The sequence below is a fragment of the Lithobates pipiens genome, unplaced genomic scaffold, assembly GCF_037356315.1.
Source record: "Lithobates pipiens isolate NorthernLeopardFrog02 unplaced genomic scaffold, aLitPip1_a1.2 Scaffold_10, whole genome shotgun sequence".
Taxonomy (NCBI): Eukaryota; Metazoa; Chordata; class Amphibia; order Anura; family Ranidae; genus Lithobates; species Lithobates pipiens.
In genome coordinates, this window is record NW_027507686.1 from 143,169,713 (window position 1) to 143,190,321 (window position 20,609).

General features: G+C 41.5%; 1 protein-coding gene across 3 annotated transcripts in view; it reads left to right on the forward strand.

Moving 5' to 3' along the window:
- Window positions 1–13,813, forward strand: part of TENT4B (terminal nucleotidyltransferase 4B) — a 123,066-nt gene extending 109,253 nt beyond the window's left edge. For all 3 annotated transcript variants that reach the window (XM_077458391.1, XM_077458374.1, XM_077458382.1), the window contains one exon: window positions 12,683–13,813. In XM_077458391.1, coding sequence (XP_077314517.1) covers window positions 12,683–12,859 — 177 coding nt within the window. In that variant the 3' untranslated portion in view covers window positions 12,860–13,813. The remainder of the gene's footprint in view (window positions 1–12,682) is intronic.
- The last annotated feature ends 6,796 nt before the right edge of the window (window positions 13,814–20,609 follow it).

Below are 20,609 nucleotides of genomic sequence, written 5' to 3' on the forward strand. Positions count from 1 at the left end.
CCTATGTTATGCCTTCCTGCCGATCAGATTTATTCCGCAAGTCCTCCGGAAGTTTCTTCTAGAAGAAACTAACCTCTTTCTAATTTCCCCGTTTTTTGGCCCAAGAGGCCATGGTTTTCCCTGCTACAGACTCTAGTTTCTGAGCCTTCCAAAGAGGGAAGACTTATTGTTGCAGGATCCAGTATCTCACCGCCAGGTGATTTCACGAAGATTGTCGACTTGGTATCTGAAGAAAAGATGCCAAGTGCCCAGGGGTTCTCCGACAAAGCAGTCAGGACTCTGGTAGACTGTAGAAAACCAGTCACCAGAGCCATTTATTCCAAGGTTTGGAAAGTTTAATTCTTGGTTATCGGATAATTAGACTAACCCACAATATTTCAGAAATTCTGGAATTTTTTCAAGAGGGGGTCGACAAGGGTCTTTCCGTTTAGTACCCTAAAAGTACAAGCAGCAGCTATTAGTGTTTCCTCCAGTTTTCTCTCCTGGAAAATCCCATTGTAGCCAGATTTTTCAAATCAATTTCAAGGACCAGGCCAGTAGCGAAGAGTTGTCCATATTGGAACCTGTCCCTAGTGCTTAAAGATTTGGTTGAATTTCCTTTTGAGCCCCTCGAGGATATCTTGGTTAAACTACTCGCATTAAAAGTTGTTTTTCTGGTAGCCATTACCTCAGTGCGTAGGGTAAGTGAGCTGCAGGCCCTGTCAGTTAGGGAGCCTCTTTTTGATGATAGTAGTTTTAAAGACTGATCCAGGTTTTTTGTCTATGGTGGCTAGTACAATCCACTGAACTCAAAATATTGTACTGACATCCTTTTGTAGTTCACCACAGGGCGAACAGGAAAGCAAGTTTAGTTGCTTAGATGTAAGGAGGATCCTCCTGGTCTATCTTGAGGTCACTAAGACCTTTAGGAAGACTGATGCCTTGTTTGTCCTCTCTTCGGGGGCGCACAAGGGAAACATCTAAAGCAGATGGATAAAGCAAGCTATCGCTGAAGCTTACAAAATTAGGGAGGTTACTCCACCTTTTTGTCACTGCACACTCAACTAGAGCCTTATCTACGTCTTGGGCTGAGAGGGCTAGTGCCTCATTGGAGCAAATTTGCAGGGCTGCCACATGGTCCAGTTACTCGACCTTCATTAAACATTACCTCCGATTTACATCCCTGCAAAAAGTGGACAAAAAGCGTGCTTAGCCAAACATAAGTGTGAGGCTGATGCAGTCGGTGAGTTAATTCGCATAAGGGGGAGAGGAATCACAATTCACAGCGGTGTGGTGAAGGAACTTGGATGTGAACGGTCTTTTTTGAGAAAACACTGATCATCGTTTATTTGCTATGTGAAGCATGCTTTGAAGATTCATGGACTTTGCAACACTTTATATGTTTTGTAACATTCCTGGAGGAGTGATTTAGTGCATGGTGTGAAGAATAATTTGTTCACAGGGAAATCTTAGATTCATTTAATTTTGGATTTATAATTTAGTTATTTATTCATTATTATATATATTTTTTCACGGGAAGTTCATTTATTTATGTATTTGTATTATTGAACACTCTGTGATACATTTTGATGTATAGGATTTAGTGGTGTAACATACACTACAATTTAGCGCCACGTGTTTCAGCTATTTATAATAGGAACATTGTACACAAGTCATTGTTATCTTTTAAGTGGCGGCTTAGGGGTAAGGGGATTTTATTTTAGCGCAGTGGTGAATACACAGGTGAGAGGGCAATAGTGAGTCTATTATTCGTTTACATTAAACATTGCATGGATTTCCTATCGGCTCAGGCGCAGGCATTTGGTCATAAGGTCCTGCAGGCAGTTGTCTCTCTCTAGACTGGTAAGTTCTGGCTCATCGTCTCATGGGCTGTCCTGGAAGACGTTTTGAGAAAAGCGGTGTTACACTTACCGGTAACTCCTTTTCTGAGAGTCTTCCAGGACACCCGGATTCCCACCTGGTTTTGTCTAAAGTTATGTGTATTATACATATGTTTTACAGGGATGTCCTACGGTTCTTAAGTAGACTGACACGGGGTCTGGAGGACTGCCCTTTTATCTGTGGGGTGGTGGGGGGTGGTGGTAATGTGTTTCCTGTCCTGGTAGGAGGAGCCCTAGGTCTCATGGGGTGTCCTGGAAGACTCTCAGAAAAGGAGTTACCAGTAAGTCTAACTCCGCTTTTCTAGCAAAAAAAAGGAACATGTAAACACTTGGGTCTGAAAAATAGGACTGGTCATTAAGTGGTTAACCGCTTGCCAACCTGCTTATGCCGATATATGTTGGCAGATTGGCACGGGTGTGCAAAACCATGTACCCATACGCCACTCCATCTGAGGCTAGCTAGGGTCTAGCGGACTCCATGTCCGCTGGTGGAACGGAGAGGCAGAACGGGAAGATGTAAACAAGGCATTTCCCTGTTCTACCTAGCAACAAGACAGGGATCTACTGCTCCCAGTGATCGGGAACACACTTAACCCCTTGATCACCAGTAGTGTTTAACCCCTTCCCTGCCAGTGACATTTACAAAGTATTCGGTGCATTTTTATAGCACCGATTTGCTGTATAAATATCAATGGTCCCAAAATAGTGTCAGAAGTGTCCGACCTGCCCGACTGCAATGTGGCAGTCATGATATAAATTGCAGATCCCTGCCATTACTAATAAAAAAACGAAGAATAAAAATGCCATAAATCTATCCCCTATTTTGTAGACGCGATAACTTTTGCGCAAACCAATCCATATACACTTATTTTTTTACCAAAAATATGTCGAATATAGATTGGCCTAAACTGAGGAAGAGAGGTTTTTTTTTTTTTTTTTTTTTTTTTTGGGGGGGGGGGGGGGAGATATTTATTATAGCAAATGTGCTTTTTGGAATGGCGAGAAACATTTACCCCTAATCTCCACATGTGGCATTTAAAAATGTCCAGTTTTAATTTAGAAGGTCTAGGGCTAGAATTAACGATCGCAGCGATACCACACGTGACGCCATTTACATATGCGGGCGCTGCTCACGTATGCGATTGGGTTTGTGCGCAAGTTCAGCGGGACGGGGCACTTTACATGTATTTTTTTTTCCTTTGACAGGGTCCTTGTTAAAAATCCTTGACGCCACAGGCCTAAGGCATTCCTGCAGGGTGCTTTACAGGTCCAAAGGAGTGGAACATGACTAAACATGAAAAGGGTACCCAGTCCTTGAAGGTCCTCAAGTGACAGGAATCTGCCATGATGGGTGACGTTTGGGCTCTTGCATTCTAAGTTGCCCTACGCCTGGATGGCTAAGTTGGCTAGCTGTGTGTTTTTGCAAATTGTACCTTTTTTTTTGTCTGGCTGTCCTTTAACCTGTATGATGGTGCACTATTTCGCCTTGGTTCACCATGGAGCACCTGTGTTCGTCAGAGCGCCGCTGTGCTCAGCAGTTGTTCTGCAAATGCACATGTGCCATGGCTAGCAAAGTGCCACTGGACTTAGCAGTTTGGCCATGGCGCACACGGCTTTGCCGCACATACCTAGTAGCCTTTGGGCGCACAAAGATTGGGGTTGTACACAAATACAGCCATGCCCGTTCACCGGGACCGTGCACGCACAATGTTCCGGCGCACACCCAGCTTATTATTCCAAAAGGCAGCTGTGGGACACAGAGCAGGCTCTGAACAGACACTTGCAGCTGTTCATTTTATATTCCATGGATGAAAAGTTTGTTAAAGGAAAGTATTTGGGTGCTCTCATCCCTTCTGAGATCTCGCATATATTTAAATCGAATTTCCCTCCCCTGTTGATTAGGACACAAGGTTTACTAGAGAAGTGGCATGCAGGCCTTTACTCCTGGTTTGGGAGGTGCAATCTCATTAAAATGATCATACTACCCAAGTTCATTTACCTCATCCAGGCCCTGCCGATACATATCCCGGTCTCTTATTTTAAGCAAGCACAGGTCCTTTTCACCCGTTTTTTGTTTGTGCCCACAAAAGTCCCAGACTTAAACGCTCACAAATGACGCTTTCTGAACAACATGGTGGGCTTGCGCTACCAGGTCTTCGGCGGGATTACCTTGCCTCACACATGGGCCTGAATCCTTGATTGGAACCGCAATAAACCTTCCAAATTGTGGGTGCAATTTGAGCAATCCCAGACGCGCATACCCTTGAAAAGCGCCTTGTGATTTTTTGGGGACTTGCCACCGACATTGAAATCTCATCCGACTATAGGGACCACGTTGAAACACAGCCATATAGTGATGGGTCAGGCTTCCCTCACGACCCCTACATCCCTTTTGTTTCTATACTCATTCACCCGACTTTTAAACCAGGACTGCTCCCTGCGGAATACACTTCTTAGACTCCAACAAGGAACATGCGATGGAGTTCGTGACTGAGGGGAGATGGCCCTCCATAATGGCCCTGACAGACTCAGAGGGGACCTTCCGGTTGCCCTTTTGGAGAGCGGTGCAGTTGCACCACTTCCTACATTCCATTCCTAACCCCCAGGACTACTCTCGACAACCGACCTTGTTTGAGGATCTCTGCATGGGCACAGACCAACTGACACATACTCTCTCCCAAACATACTCCCTCCTGAATACTCCTTCAGTCCAGTAGAAGTTACCCTGCCTCTCCAGGTAGGAAAAAGATCTAGGATGTACGTTCTCCCCGGCACAGAGTCAGTGTATTATTACTTTAACATTTAAAACTTCCATCTGTACTAAAATACAAGAACTGAATTTCAAGCTCTTCACATGCTGGTACCCCCCTCCTCTCCGGTGCTGGCGATGTGGAGAGGAGGGCACATTGATTCACATTTTTTTGGTAATGCCCTGGACTATCGGAATTTTGGACTGAAGTTCGTCATATTTCACATGAGTTCAGAGGTGCCTATCCCAGAGGAGGAGGCATTCTTCCTCCTACACCAGGGATATGCAATTAGCGGACCTCCAGCTGTTTCAAAACTAAAAGTCCCATCATGCCTCTGTCTCTGGGTGTCATGCTTGTGGCTGTCAATCTCTCTATGCCTCGTGGGATTCGTAGTTCTGCAACAGCTGGAGGTCTGCTAATTGCATATCCCTGTCCTACACCATTCCTGAATTCCTGTTAAGACATACAAAAAGTCTTTGAGACACCTAATAAATGCAGCTAAATCTAGCATCCCTTTATACTGGAAGCAGGCTTCTTCCCTGCTTCCAGTATAGCACACTGGATTGGAAGAGTTGAGGAGATGGAGGATCTTGTCCTCGCGTCACAAAATAAACAAGAGCCTTTAAAAAAAAAAAAACGTTAAACAAATGGAATGTCTGTCTATTCCAGTGAGGGCCGCCGTCTCCAATTGTTTTAGAATTCTGGTTAATCGGCCCTAGTTTGGGCCCGATGTCTGCTGTCGTGTCTCACCCCTCCCTTCCCCCGTCCCCCATACTCTTCTCTCCCTCCCCCCTCCTCTCTCTCCTACCTCCTTCCCTTACATTTCTGTTTCTTCCCTACTCTAACGTTCTCTAGGAAAATGAGGAGAGTTGGGAATTGGAACCCCTACCTCCATCTCTAGATGCAGCAGTCTCTTCCTTAAACGAGAACTTAACTTGTCCGGTAGATGATGCATAGGGCTTGAAAGACCCTGTTGTTGACAAGAAATTTGAGTCTTTAAAGGTTTCTTTTTCTTTGGCCAGTTCAGCTATTCAGCCAGCTTTTGCAGCAATTGGTATCTACCAGTCCGTAAAGGATCAGGTCAAACGGCCTGCTAGGCCTAACCAGGAGGATGAACTGCCTGAAAGTAAGACATATATTCCATATCCGTTTTCTCATTTGGCTCTCTTGTCTGTACATATGCGCAGACTTTTATGGCTTAAGAACTGGTCAGCCGAGCTTCCTTGTAAAAAGTTATTGGCAGGTTTCCCTTTTCAGGGGGAACATTTATTTAGTGATAATTTGGACAAATATATACAAAAGTTTTCCGGAGGGAAGCGTTCTCTACTTCCTGTGAAGAAAAGCACTAGACTTCCCTAGTTTAAAACCTCAGGGACTGCTTCCTCAAATGTCTCGGCGTCAAAAAAACTGTTTTTTTAGTATCTAGCGTCCCCTCGGATCCTCCAGAAAGAAAATTGTTGCTTCAGGCACTGCATCATCTAGTGCATCCAGGAGTGATTGTAGAGGATCCCTTATACGAAAGGTGCCCAGGGTTTTACTCAAACCTGTTTACGGTTCAAAAACCAAACTGGGACACGAGATCCATTTTGGACCCAAGATCCATGAACTAGTATCTACTTGTGCAGTCCTTTCAGATGGAGTTTTTCCGCTCAGTAGCAGCCTCACTCCAGAGGGGAGGTTTTCTAGTCTCCATCAATATAAAAGACTCTTATTTACACATGCCTTTCAGCCTCATCAGAGGTTCCTCCGTTTTTCATTAGAGGAACATAATTTTCAGTTTGTGGCTCTACCCTTCGGGCTTGCTTCAGCTCCCTGGGTGTTCACCAAGGTCCTAACACCAGTACTGGGTCTTTTAGGGGCCCAAGTGATCCTGGTGCTCAGGTATCTGGGTGATATGCTCAGAGATAGCTTATTACAGGCTCTAGAACAGAGCATTATAGTGCAGAATTTGAAAAGCTTAGGCTGGATCATAAAAACCAAAAAGTCAGCCTTGAAACCAGCTTAAAGTATTTAGGTCTGAGCCTAGATACGGTTCAAGCAAGAGTATTCTTGCCACCTGTAAGGATCTGTGCCCTGAAGGTTCAGGTGCATCAGATACAGGGCACCAGAAAACCCTCCATTCGGCTCTGTATCAGTCTTCTAGGGAGAATGGTATCCTCCTTCAAGGTAGTGCCATATGCCTAGTTCCATTCCAGGCCTTTACAACATCTTTGCATGAAACAGAAGAGGACAAGCCCTGGCTTATCCAATGTGCTCATCTCCTCAGGCACGCTTAAGCCTAAACTGGTGGTTGCAGAATCAGAATCTGCAAAAGAAAAATCCTTTTTCCTGTTAACTTGGATAGTACTGAGTAAAGATGCCAGTCTTGCAGGCTGGGGAGTGACCCTAGAAGGGCTCACAGCTCAGGGGAAATGGTCAGGGACAGAACGGATCCTGCCCATCAACGTCCTGGAATTACGGGCAGTACCTCTGGCCCTCCTATGGTCTTGGACGGGGAGCTTCAGGACTGCCCTATCGGGATTCAGTTAATGCCACTGCAGTGGCCTATAAACCACCAAGGCCGTGCCAGGAGTCGTTCAGCGCCTTGCAAAAATATCACCCCCTTGGCATTTTTCGTGTTTTGTTGCCTCACAACCTGGAATTAACATGGATTGTTTGAGGATTTGCATCATTTAATGTACAGAACACGTCCACAACGTTCAAGGTTTTTATTTTTTTCAATTGTGAAGCAAACAACAAATAGGACAAAATAACAGAAAAAACAAAACAAAATGTGCGTACCAGTTCACCCCCCTAAAGTCAATACTTTGTAGAGCCACCTTTTTTGCAGCTATCACAACTCCAAGTCGCTTTGTATAAGTCTCTATGAGCTTGCCACGTCTTACCACTGGGATTTATGCCCATTCTTCCTTGCAAAACTTCTCCAGCTCCTTCAAGTTGGGTAGTTCGCACTTGTGAACAGCATCTTTAAGTCTGACTGGATTTTCTATTGGATTGAGGTCTGGGCTTTGACTAGGCCATTCCAACACATTTGCTTTAGCAGTGTGTTTGGGGTCATTGTCCTGCTGGAATGGGAACCTCCGTCCTAGCCTCAAATTGCACAGAGTGGTACAGGTTTTGCTCAAGAATATCCCTGTATTTAGTGCCATCCATCTTTCCCTCAACTGACCAGTTTCCCAGTCTCGACTGCTGAAAAACCTCCCCACAGCATGATTTGGACAAAATTGTTGGCACCTTTTCAAAATTGTAAGAGGGTGTTCTTTTTGTGTGATTTAATGAGTTTGCGCCAGACATAGCGTTTTCTTTGGCCAAAAAGTAAATTTTTAGTCTCATCAGAACAGAGCACCTTCTTCCATACATTTTGGGAATGCTCCCACATCCCACAAGCTCAAAACGTTCCATTTTGTTTTGTTTTTTGCTGAAAGTTATGGCGTTCTTCTGGCCACTCTGCCATAAAGCCCAACTCTATGGAGCGTACAGCTTATTGTTGTCGTTTTTTAGATACTCCAGCCTCTGCTATGGAACTCTGCAGCTCTTCCAGGGTTGCCTTAGGTCTCTGTGCTGCCTCTGTTGAACTCCCTCCTTGCCTGGTCTGTGAGTTTTGGTGTATGGTCGTCTCTTGGCAGGTTTTCTGTTGTGCCACGTTCTTTCCATTTGGTTATGATAGATCTGATGGTGCTCCTAGGGAACATGAAAGTTTTGGATATTATTTTATAACCTAATCATGATTTGTACTTCTCAACAATATTGTCCCTTGTTTAGAGAGTTTCTTTGTCTTCATGGCAGTGTTTAGTTAGTGGTGCCTCATGCTTAGGTGTTGCAGCCTCTGGGGCCTTTCAAAAAGGTGTGCATATATGAATTTTCAGATCATGTGACACTTAGATTGCACACAGGTGGACATAATTTCACTAATTATGTGACTTCTGAAGGTAATTGGTTGCACGTGCCAATTATCAGTTTTTGATTTCTGAAAAAATAGTTTTATGTATATTTTTTTTTTCTAATTTTACTTCAACTTGGACTATTGTGTTCTGATCCTTCACAAATAGTTAATTTTTTTTTAAATCTGAGTTAAAGGCTGTAATGTAACAAAATAGGTAAAATGCCAAGGCAGGTGATACAAGTCCAAAAGTATCCCACGGTGCACTAATGTTCACCAGAATGTGTGATTACACAAAGAGCCTCTGCCTCATAAAATGACCACTTACCAGTTACTTATGACCTCCTATTATGGAAGGTCTTTCTCGCTTGTGGCTATTATACCCAGCCAAGGCCTTTAGTCCTCCAGAGGGACTCATATGGGGCTTTAGTCCTCATATAGGGACCCCAAAAAAGGGAAGGCTTCCATAGTAAAATCATCCGTCCGATGTCTGTACAAAGTGTTGACAGACAAATCTTCACTCCGGGTGTCACTTCCAAGTTGACTATCAGTAAAAACTTCATACTAGTCACCATCTTGGATTTTCCGTGTTCAGTCAAGCTACGCATCCCCAGAACCTCTGTAGGTGAGCCTGCGCTTTCCTCCTTTGCTCACCAAAAAAAGTAGCAGAATACATATTGGCCTAAATTGATGACATTTTTTATCTATTTTTTACATGGTCGGTTAAAGTAACAGTGCCGTGTCACAAAAAAAATAGCCTGGTCTTTAAGGGGGTAGATCCTTCTGGGCCTGAAGTGGTTAGCTGATTGCGTGGTCATGCAGCAATGTACATAAATTTTTATATATATAATATTTACATTTTTGTTTATCCTAGTAATGGCGGCAATTAGCAACTTATAGCTGGTCTTTGATATTGCAGCTGACAATCTGATACTTTTAACACTTTGTGGGAACCAGTGACACCAACACAGTGATCGGTGCTAAATTTATGCACAGTCACTGTACTAATGACACTGTCTGAAAAGGGGTTAACATCTAGAGTGATCAGAGGGTTACCTGTGTGCCTAGCCAGTGTTTTTGTGTAAACTGTATGCTGCTTTTATTAAGGGAAGTGATGAATTTTATTCCCTGCTTAGCAGGGACACCAAATACCTCACTTTCACCGTCAGGACGGAGCTTTACATAGGCAAAGCACTGTTCTGTCCAATGAACGGTGGGTGCCGGCAGACATCCATTGATCGCCACCTGCAGATAGGCTTCACAGCAGAAGCGACGTGCCCCCCAAGACAGAAGTGCTGAATCATGTAAGTCAATATTTGCATTCCAAGCTTGTGATGCTCCTGTAAGTTGCAATTAAGCTCACCCTTATCAATTAACAGGTGCTGACAATATAGAAATCCCATCAGAAACCAATTAAAATGGTGAAAAATGTACCCAAATTTTCTGTTGTGTTTCTGTGTGCCACACTGAGCAAGGAGAAGAGGGCAGCACAGAATTGTCTGAGGATTTGAGAACAAAAATTGTGTTGGCACATGGACCATCTCAAGGTTTCAAGCTAATCTCCAGAGATCTTGATGTTCCTGTGTCCAGTGTGTGCGACGTTGTCAAGTTTACCACCCATGGCACTGTAGCTAATCTCCCTGGACGTGGACAAAAGAAAAAATGATCAAAGTTTGTAACAAAGGATTTTTTGAGTGGTGGATAAAGAACCTGCTAAAGCTGACCTTCAGGTGAGCAGGGTGCAACTGTCAGCTTGCACTATACGCTGCCATCTGAATGAAAAGAGATTCTATTGTAGCAGAACCCAGGAGGACCCCACTGCTAACACAGAAACCTAAAAAAGCCATATTGGCGTTTATCAAAACTTACCTGAGGAAGCCCAAATCCTTTTGGGAGAATGTGCGGTGGACAGACAAAACAAAATAACAGCTTTTTGGGAAAGCCCATCATTCTACTGGTTTCAGAAAAAGAAATGAGGCCCTTTAAAAAAAAAAAAATAGTCCAACCTAGTGGAGGTTCACTGATGTTTTGGGTGCAATGTAGTGTCCACTGTCAAAGTTGGTTCTCCATCAGCGTTCATGGGTCTTAAAGCAGGACAATGACCCAAAGCACATGTCAAAAAGCACCCATATATGGTTTAAGACCAAACACTGGAGAGTACTGAGCTGGCCATTTGAGTTGAGATTTAAATCCCATAGGGCACTTGTGGAGAGATCTCAAAACAGCAGTTGGGAATAGGGACCCTTTCAATCTGAGCAACCTGGAGCAGTTGGCGAAAGAGTTGTCCAAAATTTCAGTAGAGATGTGTAAGAAGCACATTGATGGTTATATCAAGCAATTGATTTCAGTTTTTTTTCCAAGGGGTGTGCTACCAAATATTATATTGAGGGTGCCAATCATTTTGTTTAGTCCATTTTTGAAGTTTTGAGTGGAATGTGTCCGATTTTAGCTTTTTTTTTTTTTTTTTTTATTTTTTTTTTTTTTTTGTTTCCTACCAATGCAAACAAAAGAAACACGAATGCCTAAACGTTTGTAATTGTAACAATTTTCTGGGCAAAGTGGTGCATTATCTCACAGAAATGCAGGGGTGCCAATATTTCTGGCCATGACTGTTTAAGTGATTCTACACAGAACAGCCATCCTGTAGCAATATATCTGCTATGGGGTGGTTGGTACGTGGTTAAAAAGGCACCCGGTCTTCCTGCCCACACATGCAAATGCACTTGTACGTAAACAGATTGTGCTATAGCTTCAAAGCTCTGAGTGAGAACAATAATTCTAGGGTCCTCATTCTCTGTAACCTACAATGTCTTTCAAAAGTGTTGCTCATCACCCCAGAAGTGCTCAGCTCTGACTCTAAGTTCAGAGCTGTCAAAATCCCAGCTAAGATGCCAGACACACAGCCAATCAAGCACGGTCCAGTGTTTGATCTGCTGCAGGGGGCTCACTAGGAGTGTAATGGATCCCGGCTATCCATAAAGAGCACCAATGTTATCGCGCTTAACCCCCTTGCGATGGCAAAGGTGTGGTGTTAACTTTTTCCAGGCACAGTGCTGATTTTAAAGTGGTTGTACACCCTGTACAACCACTTTTACCTACAGGCAAGCCTTATAGTGCTGGAAATACCTCCTAAACCTCCACAGTTTAGGAGATATTTACAATAAACCCGTGTGTCGATATCTACAGCACATGCACAGTTTAGAAAGGTCAGATCATGCCGTTTCTAAATGGGTCATTGGCCAGTCAGAGCTGGAGTTTGCGGCCCCGGAAGGGAGAGGGGTGAAGATGGCCGCTCGCTGCTAGTGGGGACAGTGGTTACATTGCAGGCTTTGTTTTCAGGTAAGTGACACATAATGGGCTACTGTGCGATGCTTAGTAGCCCATTATGCTCTACCTTTGCAGGAAAATGAAGAAGTAAAACCCATCAGGGTTTACTTCCTCTTTAACGCGTTAAATATATATATTTTTTTTAAGAGCTGTTTTATCTTTAACCTAATTTTGCGTTCTGCATATTTATTCCTCACCTGTGACTCTGAGGTATTGATGCCATAGACACCCTGGCATTCTTGGTAGCCACAGAGAGCTGGGCATTCTTGGTAGCCCAGCAGTGGCAGCTTTCATATTTTATACAGATTTACTGAATTACAAATATATCTTAAACCAGTTGGCATTATGTAAAGTTTTGCCTGCTAAATAGATTAACTAGGGTAATGTGATTACTTGCGCTAGCTGACTAAACAAAGCCAGGTGTACAGCTGAACCCCAGACAAAACCCACAGGATATATATTTTTATCCAGTTATGAGATTTACACAGCCCTGCCACACAGCTCAGTCCTGTCTAGCAAGAAACTACACTGGATTCTGCATTGCTGCAGTTGTGTGTTTCAGATCTTGTCCCTTACTAAGCGTGTGACTGGTCTGTGGAAGGAGAAGTAGCACATTGAGCTCCTTTCTCTGTTATCTTGCTTTCTCCTGTCAGCATTTGCACTGCAGCACAGCTGATTGACATTTTGAGCAGGTTCTGCCTTAGTCTTAGCTCTTTCATGTGTTATATTTAAATCACTGCTTATTGAAATTTTATTTTTTCTAGTCTGATCACATTAAGATAATGAACCTTGTTAGTTTAATTGAGAGCTGCAACTAAACAATCTATGTTCCATTTCTTTTTCAGCATGGCACTACTAGACTTTTCCGTTCCACCTCGTCCAGCAAAAGTTTCCAGACACCACCACACACAAGCCAAGGCACATCTGTGCCAAGCCGGCACATACAAAGCGGCAAAGCACAGCACCAGCACTACCACAGCAAGAAACGCAAGCACAAGCGAGAAACAGACCTGTGCAGATAGCTATTGTGGCCGGACTTAAAACTTTAATGTGCCGCAACAGAATTAAAGATCAACAAACTTGTTCGTTTTTTCCTCCCAGAAGCTTATAAACATTTAAACTGACTTGTTTCCTTTTATTTTGTTTATTTTCCAGCTAGCCACGAAAATGGATGATGAAGATTTCCAACGTGAAAAAAAAAAAATCTCAAAAAGAAAACAAAATCTTAAAAAAAGATAAAAATGGCTGCTCATTTGATAAAATACATGGATCTAAAAAATATTTGCACTTCTCGGCACCATGGTGCTGAATTCTATGACTGAAATCAAGGGTTTTGGGTAGAAATGTAGAAAAAAAAAATAACAAAAACATAAAAACAAACTATTTCGAAAGGGGTGCAATTTGCAAAACACCTCATTTCTGGGAACTTTATTCCTGCATGTTTTTTTTTAATTATTTTCAATATTGTACTGTTTTATTGTACATACAACAGTATCTGATATTGCACTTTTGTATCAGTGCATTTGCTTTTTACATAAAACTTATAAAGAAAATCGGACTGGTTTGGGGTGATCTCTCCATGTCTACGTGTTTAACCCCCCCCCCCCCCAAAATGTATTGCCCTGTTGTTTCCTTGTTCATTTATCATTAATTTATTAACTTTTTATGCTTAAAATGGCAAATCTCTTGAAGGCAGATGCCCACTGGCAGGCGATTATGCACCTCTTCAGACTTGGTATCAGTTTTCATTGGTTGATTAGTAGCTTTTGATCCAGACTGTTAAATGCAGCTTGTGTTTATTATACTATTCATCCTATATGATGTTTCTAGGGATTAAGTTGTATCCAGTGAAGGCCTGATAGAGTGATACACCGCAGGTGGCTATAAAAGTTACCTACCTTCAAGGCTTTTGGAATCTATATACCTTGTCCTCAGGGCCCACTAACAGGCCAGGTTTGCAAGATAACTGAAACACATCACAGGTGATATAATTTGCTGCTCAGTGATTGCAGTATTCTAGTCTGCATCTCCCCAAGGTAATACATAAAATCTGGCCTGTTAGTGGCCCCTGAGGACAGGGTTGATGACCAGTGCTATATAGTATTGCAGATTCATTACATTTCACAATGGCTGCAGTATTTTAATTCCTCTCACCCATGAAAACTTTGGTTTATGCAGTAAATCCTTGTCTTTAAGCTTTCTTCAACCACCTACAATTAAAGAAAAAAGTAAAACTTTTGAAACGTTTCCCATGTGTACAGTGAATGTGTCTTCAGCTAACAGCTCTGTATTTTCAGTGTTCGAAAGACTGCTGTTACAGCAAGCAAATTCCCACTTGTGCATATTCTTTCTTTAAATGTAATCAGTTCGTTTTTCTTACTGCCATCCCACAATCAGATTGTTTAGCTACTCAAACTAAACGCAAGGACGTCTAACTGCATGTAAGAATAGATGTTTACATTTTTTATTCTGGCATGAAATATTGTTAGACATACACACTAAAGCTCCATTAGATAAGGTTATATTTTCCTCAGTAGATACTAGTAGTCTAAAATGCAATCCAAAGCACTAAATTAAACATTCCAGCATTGAAAAGTTGACCTGATGCAAAAGTAAAATAATAAAAATGGGAGCTGCCATTTCTGACTTGTTTTTTGAAGATGAACACTCTGGGGCTGTCATTTTTATTATGCGTTTTGCGTTATCTTTTAGTCTCGGTTTCAGAGATTGTAAGAATGACCTGAAGCCGTAGCACTGAAAGATGGGAAACATGGCCCTCGGAGGGGGAAAGTATCAGGGCTCTTCTATTGCAGGGACCTAGCTTTGGCAGGTTTTTACAGGCTTCATAGGGTTATGTTAAAGTTGAGCTGCAGACATGTATTTTAAGCTGAGCTTAAGAGGTTACTTTGTGTGAAAGGATTAAAGAAGACTTATACTCTACTATATTTGTATTATGTTCTTCATATTTACACATCAGTTTACCTGCCAAAGTTCCACATTTCAGCTATAGAACAGCAACAATGTCCCATGTCTCTCTGTCCCTGCTGCTGATATATATTTGCCTAGATGCCTTCTGGGTTCATCTTAAGTTGCTGGCCCAAGGTAACGTAAGCATATCCTGTCTCCCAGCAGTCACAGGATCGCATGGCTTTATGTACATTCATAAAATCTTTGTTGAAAGATGGGCAAGATTTGTGCTTGCCATCAAAGTTGTTTGTGTTTTTTTTTTTTTCTTTTATACAGAAGTTCAATTCCACTTCATGGTGTTGGTATTATATTAAGATTGTGGGGTTGCAGGCATTGTGTTAAGGATTACCTTTTAGGGTTAGATCAAGGGTTATTCTGCCTTTGAAGCCAGCAGGTGTTGCTTTAGCCTCCTTTTTCACAATTGGGTTGGACTGTTTTTTTTGTTTGTTTTTTGTTTTTTGTTTTTTATGGCTTATTCTGAAAAGGTAAATAAGTCCATGGCTAATTTTAGCTCTTTGGGAATGTAACTTTTTATTGTAAAACAGTTGCATCATGTGGTCTAAGGATTCAGTGACAGTATGCTTGTTGCAGACTGGTGAATCACCATAAGGAAGCAAGGTTAAGGAAGGCTACTTTACAATACAAGTCTGCAATGCTGTCCCAATATTTCTGATGTCAGGTTTACTTTAAAAGTTCTTTGGTATGATACAATGATGCAGTTTTTTCCTTTATGGTAGCTTTGTAGAACATGAAGGATAGGTAAGGTAGGAAGGCATACCAAATGACATAATTGTTCTATTCTGTAATCCCATTGAATATATTTGTCAGACAAGGAGAGCTCTAAACAGTGTTAAACAGATTTCCATTAAACAAGGCTCCCAAAATTAAAACCTAAGAGAATATTAAAATGGAAATGTAAAATTTTTTGGGGATCCAGTTAGCATTAGGCATGTGCAGTGGTGTGTATCGTATTACCTGCAGGTGCCTGCATCTGCTAAAAGTCATCCATGCGGTGTGTTCTTCACAGGTACTGGATATTGCCTTGAGCAGCTGTTCTCCAGTGCTTTAAAAGATGGCAGTTTCACTGCCCTTTCCATCACTCATATTGCTTGTATTACTACACTCCCAGAATGCATTGCATCCTGTGCATGGCCAGAGGAGATCCTGTCGTTCGGCTGCTAGCTATTTCACAGAAGGTGATGCATTGAGCAAGCGTAGTAATGTGTTCTGTGAATAATGGAGAAGGCAGGAAAGGAGGCTGGTGGTGCAGCTTTGTTCATATCTGCCATTAACTTTCACAGCACCAGAAAACAGCCATACATACAAACACTAAGCTTGAAGCTGGGGTACACACTGTCTGAAAATTGTCCACTTCGGCAGGAACCAGCCAACTTTTGGTCAGTGTGTTCAGTAGTCTGACAAGAGACATGCTGGAAAACCAGAATTCAATCAGCTCACAGCCGATCAGTATTTTCTATATTGGGGGGAATCCCTCTGTCAGAATAAAATGGCACAGCGGGGGGAAATCACTGCACCAACATTGCTTGTGCTGGAACAGCAATCTGTTTTTTGTTTTTTTGTTTTTTCTTGAACAAATAACTCGCCAGGTTTTAGCTTAAGACTGTGTATCACTTGAACTTCTATAACTGTTAAATGTGTTTACTAAGTGCAAATGTTTTTAATTGTTTGTGAGATCAATCACTGTTACTGCAAGAAGTAATTCTGTTGTATCCCTTTAGCGTTCAACTTGAATTATTCATGATTATTTGGCCTTTTAAAGGAGGGTAACACTAATATAGGCTTAGTTTTCTAAAGTCAGTTTTGTCATGTAATGCTTTCCTATAAATGCAAAAATCAATGAAACTGCTTCTTTCCTAGTGTGCTGAACCTTAGTCACTTGCCTTAGGTTGTGCACTTGGCATTTTCTATAAAATATGTTTTTAATATTTGAACCTATTTGATTTAGGGAACTAGAAAACGGACAGCACAAAAACACACCAATTAAGCCCAGTACACTCAGGCTGAAAACTGGTAGGTTCAGCATAAACCGGCTGACAATTTGGTCCGTGTGTGCAAGTGTCTGTTCTACAGAAGTCGGTCCAACAACTGGCTCCTGTTGAATGGTAATGCTGGAAATTCAGTGTTTGATCTGTGCTCACAGCCAATGGCTGATCAGTGTATCCTGGCGGCAGGTTTCATGTTGCCCTGTCAGAATACAACGTCTTAGTGGGAATGCTCAATGTATCAACATCACCTGTGTTGGTTGATGCAGCGATGTATCCTTTTATTTATTTTTTTGTCCAACCTGCTGCTTGAACAAAACTGTGTACACTCGGCTTTAGTCTTTACTGGTCATCTTTCAATATGCTGTTGTTCATCAGTGTTCATTCCTAAATTGACAAGTAGGTTAATCTACAAAATGGCTACGTATGTGTGTGTATATGTATGTATATATGTGTATATATATATATATATATATGTATGTGTGTGTGTATGTGTATGTGTGTATGTGTGTGTGTATGTGTGTGTATATATATATATATATATATATATATATATATATATATATATATATATATATATATATATATATATATATACACACACACACACACACACACACACACACACACACACACACACACACACACACACACACACACACACACACACACACACACACACACACACACACCCCAAGCAAATCTATTTTTTGTAGAACTCTACTTGTGACATGGATCTTCTTTTGCTTTGCAGTAACAAGATATAATTGCTTTGGGGAAAACCTTTGTTTTCTTTAAACATCTACCTTGTGCAAGACGTCTTCTGTTTTTTCGTTTCTTAAAATTTTGCCCTGCATGTGATGGAAAATTTAAAGAAAACGCTTAAATTGTGATCATGTTTGCGCTTAATATATCCAGAGTTACTTGACAACTTTGTTAATATAACCACTTTTGCCTTTTCTGTGCTCTATATAGGCCCAATTGTATGTTCTACTTGTCAGCCCCATATACTGTAGTAAGCAGCATTGCTAAAGACTAGTCTCGATCAAAATGGCAAGCTATCTGTTCCTAATACATGTTTTGGTTCAGTGTCCTAAAGTGAAAGAAAAGAATTCTAACTATTCTTCATGCGGAACTAAGCCGTTCCATGCTTTTACAGCCAAGGTAGCTGATATCTTGGCCTCTGCGTGATCTGCAGTTGCCATGGTGCTGCACATGTGATCAGCTGTGACACCATTTTGCCCTAACAGTTGACAACACAAGCAAATGACAGGTATGATGACAGGCCTTGACGATGACCATTTTGTGAAGCGGTTAAATAAGTTTAGTTTTGCATTAAACCCCCCTATCCTACCTAGACTGTATTAAAAAAAATTGTACTGACCTATTTTAGTCTTGTCATATGATCCAGCATCTAATGCTCTCCTCTGTCGGTAAGAGGCTTCTACAGGGCAAAGAAGGGAGTGCTCCCTTAGGGGAGCTGCGGAATCGTGATCAGACCCAATTTAAAAAGTACACAGATCCTTGTTTGTATACAGGGTTGGTTAGCACTTGCTACCGCTTGAGTTGCTAACAGCCTTAAGGGGCCTGACCAGACCAATACGTTAAAAAACCCATTGTAAAGCAAGGAATGCAAAAGCCTGTTATTTTTAAATGCTTGTTCAAACTTGGGCAGTGCGTTGATGCTTGTTCTGAAAGGTTGGAGGTCTGACTTCTGTGAAAGCATATATCAAATTGCTTGTCACACCAATGCGTTTACAAATGCATCCCAGATTGGTTTGAACAGGTTCTGAATTATTTCTTTACTCCATGCATTATAATAATTATTTTTTATTTTTTTATTTCCCTGTACCATAAGGATTCTGTTTCATTTCTGCATACTTGTGAGCACCAAATTACCAACATTTTCAGACAGGGTCATATTCTACAATGAGATGTAATTTCTCACCATGAGAAGCCTTTCAAGCCAATTGTAAAATTGTAACTTTGTTTCTTGCATTTTATAAACATCCATACTGTTAAGATTATGGCGTTACTTTTTCTTTAAACCTTTTTCTTTAGAGGTATGTCTGTCAACGAGTTTTACTTTCTGTAGTTAACCATAGCTCAGTAGGTATCCCCCCACTATTTTACGTACTATGATTTGCTTGTTTATCTTACATGGAGCAATAATGAAGCTATACCAACCATTTACCACCTAGAATTTCTGTTTGTTACCTGACATTCGAAAGCTATGCTAAAATGCACATTCATTTTACAGTAAACATTGCCTTTAGAAACACTAAAGTTTAATTCTGTAAAACAACTTTTGAGATCGGTATAGTTTAAAAAAAAAACGGCAGAGGACTCCCATTGCCTGTATAGATTTGTTGTTATCCATTAGGCCCAAACTGTACCATGTTCTCCAGGTTTTCTATGGATTGAATATTCAACATTGTACATCTTTTTCAAAAGAAACTTCAGTAACATTGTACTTCTGTAAAGTGTTTTGCTCTAAACAATAATTGCAAGCGCTATTGAAACAGGGGCTTGTCTCTTTGGCTATTTCACATGCAGATTTGTTTTGTACTTGGTTTAATGACTTGGCGACAAATACATTTGTTCCATTGCATTTAATTGTGTTGCAGGAACTAGAAAAATGATCACAAAAACGCTAAATACTGTTGTTTGAGAAATGACATACATTTTTATTAAAGTGTGATATTGGTAAACCCCTCAAGTTTTTTATATAGGTTACACATCTTTTAGATGACGTGTATGAAAAGACATTTTTCCATCTCCTGTGAAATGTTGTAAGTTTCATTTTGACAGTAACACGTTTTCCCTTAGCAAATGTCCCCAGTAGTGTGTTTTCTTTTACTTTGTTGATCTAGATGATTGACTGACACCTGAGGGCTGTACCATTTTTACTGAAAGGGGGATTTCTGTTCTGAAACTATTTATATTTATATATGCGCTTAACCTACAAATCTGCTGTACAATGACACCTTTATATCTAGCCAAAGTTTTTGAGGAGACATGTTTCCCAGGTGAATCGGTGCCTGCATTGTACTAGATCAGGGTTTTCAAACTTTCCCAGCAAAGGGGCCAGGTCACTGTCTTTTTAGGGGGGCAGACTGTGACCAGTGGGAGTAGGAAATGCCTCAGAATCAGTGCCTAATTGTTGGTTTTAATGGAAAGAATAGTGCCCCATTGTTGGTATCAATGGGAAGAATAGTGCCCCATTGGTGTCCCATCATTGTTTTTTTGGTGGAATGGTGCCCCAAGGGCCAGATAAAGGGAAGCTAAGGGCCACATCTGGCCCCTGGGCTGCAGTTTTGAGACCATTGTAAGGCTACTTTCACACTGGGGCGGGCGTCGGCTGTAAATTGGCGCTATTCTGCCGCTAGCGGGATGCTTTTAACCCCTGATAGCTGCCGAAAAAGGGTTAAAACTGCCCTGCAAGTGCACTGCTCCAGTGTGAAAGCACTCGGCTTTCACACTGGAGAGAAAGAAGGGGGGCTCTTTACAGGCGCTGTGCATGCGCTATTTTTAGCACCTGTAAAGTGCCTCAGTGTGAAAGTAGCCTTATAGATATTTGTGCTATTCATTGCAGATAAACATGCTGTTTGATGCATAGAATGCTGGAAAATACATCCACTCCTCTAAACGCTGCGCTATATTTTATATAGCATTTTTCTTTTGTATATGATGTCTGAAATTTATGCTGCTTTAGACTGTTAGGTTTCGTTTTCACGAGAAAAAGGGCAGACTAAGTCTTATGTAGTTAAAATGAACTTGTGCCTAGACAAAAAGTTTTGTT